Below are 3,417 nucleotides of genomic sequence, written 5' to 3'. Positions count from 1 at the left end.
CAACATCACATCAGATGAATCAATATACAAAGAAAAAAGATGAAAATCGCCGCAGTTTTCCAAAGTTCTCGCCACTTCCATATAGATTGCACAAGATATTTTTTATGATGACACAACATTGCACATAGTAGTCAATGCTAGTTGGTGTTCACAGAAACTAACAGTACCGTCGTAAAGCTTAAAAAATTCTAGCCCCACAAAATTATCGTATCAGTCAAAAAAGCTGCACTTATTTCTCGGGTTCATTCGAGATCCTTCCGGGCAGCGGAATGCCTTTGCGAAAGCCGCAGAGTGGCGCACAAGTTTGTTGCAGACAACCGAGAACGGGTTCTTGACGTCCTGCCGGGTGCATGTCATGTGGCAGATGGTCAGAAAAAATACCTTCTCTTCGTTAAGCTCGGTGCTTATCTGCGTTGTGTTCCCGCCTTCGCTGGCTGCGTCGAGGAAGGCAGAGTAGGCGATCTGCAGCGCCGGTATTTCTGGAAATACACTTCTGCTGCCGGCCAGCTCACTGTTGTTAAAGCACCTATTTTTGGCTTCGAAAACAGCCTGCGAGCGTGCGCTGAGGAACGAGTCGACGACCCGTCCATCGGGGTGCCATTGGAGTCCCTCCTGGTCTAGCGCCTTGACCAATTCTAATGCGAGCGAAAAGCCAAATCCGCCATAGAACATGGCCAGAGTGCCTTTGCTGTAAAATAGCGGGCGGGCCACCGCACCGATCGCGACACCTACGGTGTTTTCTACGTAGTCGTACTCGAAATAAGGCAGGCCATAGTTCTCCGGCATCTCAAGCACTGTGTCGAACTCCGGCGTTCTCTTGATTGTTCTGATGCTCCGGCGCGAGTTGATGACGTAGTCGCCAAACGACTCTTCTTTTTCCGGAAACGCTCGAAATAGCTCCTCCAGGTTTGTATCGTTGAGAAATTTGGCGGGAGGCCACACCCGCAATTTGGCAGCACGAAGTTTTTCAGTGGCCAAGGATCTGCTCTCTGAGTCTAACCAAACCGAATCGTTGAGCAAGTACACAGCCGTCGATACAAGGCGGTCGAAGCCGGCGTCGACTAGTTTCTTGTCGGTGTGCGTTAGCCGCGACGCAAAGCGCAGGGATAGGAGGAGCACCCTATAGGGCACCTCGATGTGGAATCCGCAGAAGGCGGGTCGCAAGCTTCTGGCTGTCCTGCGGTCGCCGTAACGCGCCACCAGAAGGCCGCTGTCTGACACAGGTGCATAGTGCTGGGCAAATTGCCACCCAAGGAAATCCAAGATCTCAGCGTTGGTGTATTTCTTGAACAGGTTGCCCACTGTCTGCAGGAAAAGTACATTGGTAGTAACAACAGCGTCATGCTCAGTCAGTTCGGGATTCAAGGCGGTTGCGTTCTTCAGCAGCTGCAACCATCGGCGGGAGCTTATGCCGTTCGTGAACACTTCGAGCTCGCTTATCGGAAACACAGCCGAATCTTTTGGTGAGGCGTGTAAAGCCTCTTTGATGGACTCAGAAATGTCACCCTCCATTTTGGCTGTCTGCAGCGCCCGTTCTTTGCTGGCTGTTTTTATGTCGCCGAAGAGTGCTACGTAGAAGTCCATCCAGTACTTGACGTACGCGTTCTTTCCGTCTCTCATGACAGCGTGGTGCTGCTTGCGGGAGATGGCAATCAGAGGAGAAGGCGTCAAAATAATGCTGCGCTTGCCTTTGTATGCGCCTTTATGCATAAAAGACACTCTCACCTTGAACCAGAAGGAAGCCTGCCAATTGTAGGCCAGATTTACGAGCACGCCAAGCGCATCGGTACCTTGTTTTGGTGGATTCGGCCAAGGCAGTCTGAGATCATTCAGAAATTGCCGGAAAGCCTTCAAGTTTGTTCCGTACGTGGAGGAGTTGCCCATACAAGACTCTAGCATAGCCAGTGCCTTGTTGGCCACGGGGAACGCCTTGGACCCTTTTTGCAGAGTCGTGCTCAGGTCCAGGAGCCATGAGTAGACCATGTCTACCATAGCGGAGGTGTCAAAATCTTTAATTTCTTCCCTGTGTTTTGGCGGTGACCAGTTTGAGCAGACGTGGGCACTGAAGTCGTGGCACGGGTCAAACTTTGTGCTTCGAGTCCCTTTGAGAAGGCTTGCGTGTGAAAGGCAGTCGTCTGTCACGCAGAAGCCGTCTTTTACTTTCGGTGTCGTCGTGGGGATTAGGAAGAAGAGGGCGACTAACAAAAACAGCATGGTCGCTATAGCAACGAGGCTGATCAGAATCTCCCTCTTCAGGAGCACTCCTGCGCTGCTGCCGAAGGTCTCACGTGGACTTCTCACCTAAAGACCGAGAGGAGCTTTGTATTACTCGACCCGAAATTGCAGAGTTGTTATTTAATATGATAGTCTGCTTATGTGCCCTTTCCTGCATTCCAGTGTCCTGATGGGGTAATGAAAATCTTGCACATTAGGAAACACGAGGACAAGACAGTGTTTGTGCAGGACCAAGCTTAACTTAGGTAACTTCGGCCTAAGATACCAGTGGTATTTTGACTTTGATGGTGTTAGAAATTAAGGTATTACTGTGACATTTGCAGTCGAAGGCGGCCAGATTTGATGTCAAAAGTGATGAAATACATAACAATAAAGTGTTGTACAGTTATAGTAAGTATAAATACGAAAGAGTTTAGTATACCCTCTCAGAAGAACATTCCTACTTCTTTGTAAAGAAATTATTACAGTGGCGAAAAGAGGTCACGTGATGTTGAGCTGTGTGCAAACGGATTGTGAGCAAACCACGCACCGTTGCTAAACTCGATGCAATTCCAACCCGCCCATTGTGGCGCTGCACATGAGTCTTACGGGAGCTCCGAATGAGCAAGCTTGGTCGCACAAGCCCAACCGGTGGTTGTGTTTGAAGTAGCCACCATCTTCGTCAGTGGCGCTTAATAGCTGCGCCACTGTACCAAGATTCGTACGAGGACTCCCCGCGATAATGAATGCCATTAAAAGGTCGTACCGCAATCAACATCACCTGACCACCAATGGGCCTATGATAGAGATCCACCAATATTGAAAATCTGAGGACCCCCAAAATTTGAAATTCTCTCACGCTGAGAAATTCCTAAGGACAGTGAAAACTTTGGTGGGGCCACTCCCGTATTTTATTAAGAGGATTAGTGGGTGAAATGAGCTCGAATACAAAATTTACTTAGTCAAACTTCATGTCATCATAAAATAGAAGGTACCGGATTATTCTTGAAGGTTATAATTCATGCATACCATATAGACCCAATGCACCAGTTTCCAAAATGCTTGGGCGTCAAAATTGCAAGAATATTGGGCTCTCTTTATAGACACCATAGCAGGCAATCTAAACAATATAGAATTTTTGTTCTTTAACGATGTGGTCAAGAAGGCCCTTAAGTTTCCCTGTTTACATTTCACTTTCTTTCC

At 48.3% G+C, this 3,417-nt stretch overlaps 1 protein-coding gene across 1 annotated transcript; it reads right to left on the bottom strand.

Moving 5' to 3' along the window:
- Positions 1 to 210: 210 nt before the first annotated feature.
- Positions 211 to 1,992, bottom strand: LOC149360772 (neprilysin-like). Its single transcript, XM_089567922.1, has one exon. It carries the CDS (start codon positions 1,990 to 1,992, stop codon positions 211 to 213), a length of 1,782 nt encoding a protein of 593 aa, XP_089424048.1.
- Between the last annotated feature and the right edge of the window lie 1,425 nt (positions 1,993 to 3,417).

The sequence above is a fragment of the Amblyomma mixtum genome, chromosome 2 (assembly GCF_055824585.1).
Source record: "Amblyomma mixtum isolate Tamu chromosome 2, ASM5582458v1, whole genome shotgun sequence".
Taxonomy (NCBI): Eukaryota; Metazoa; Arthropoda; class Arachnida; order Ixodida; family Ixodidae; genus Amblyomma; species Amblyomma mixtum.
Note: the sequence above shows the minus strand (reverse complement) of the source record. Positions and strands in the feature narration are given on the sequence as shown.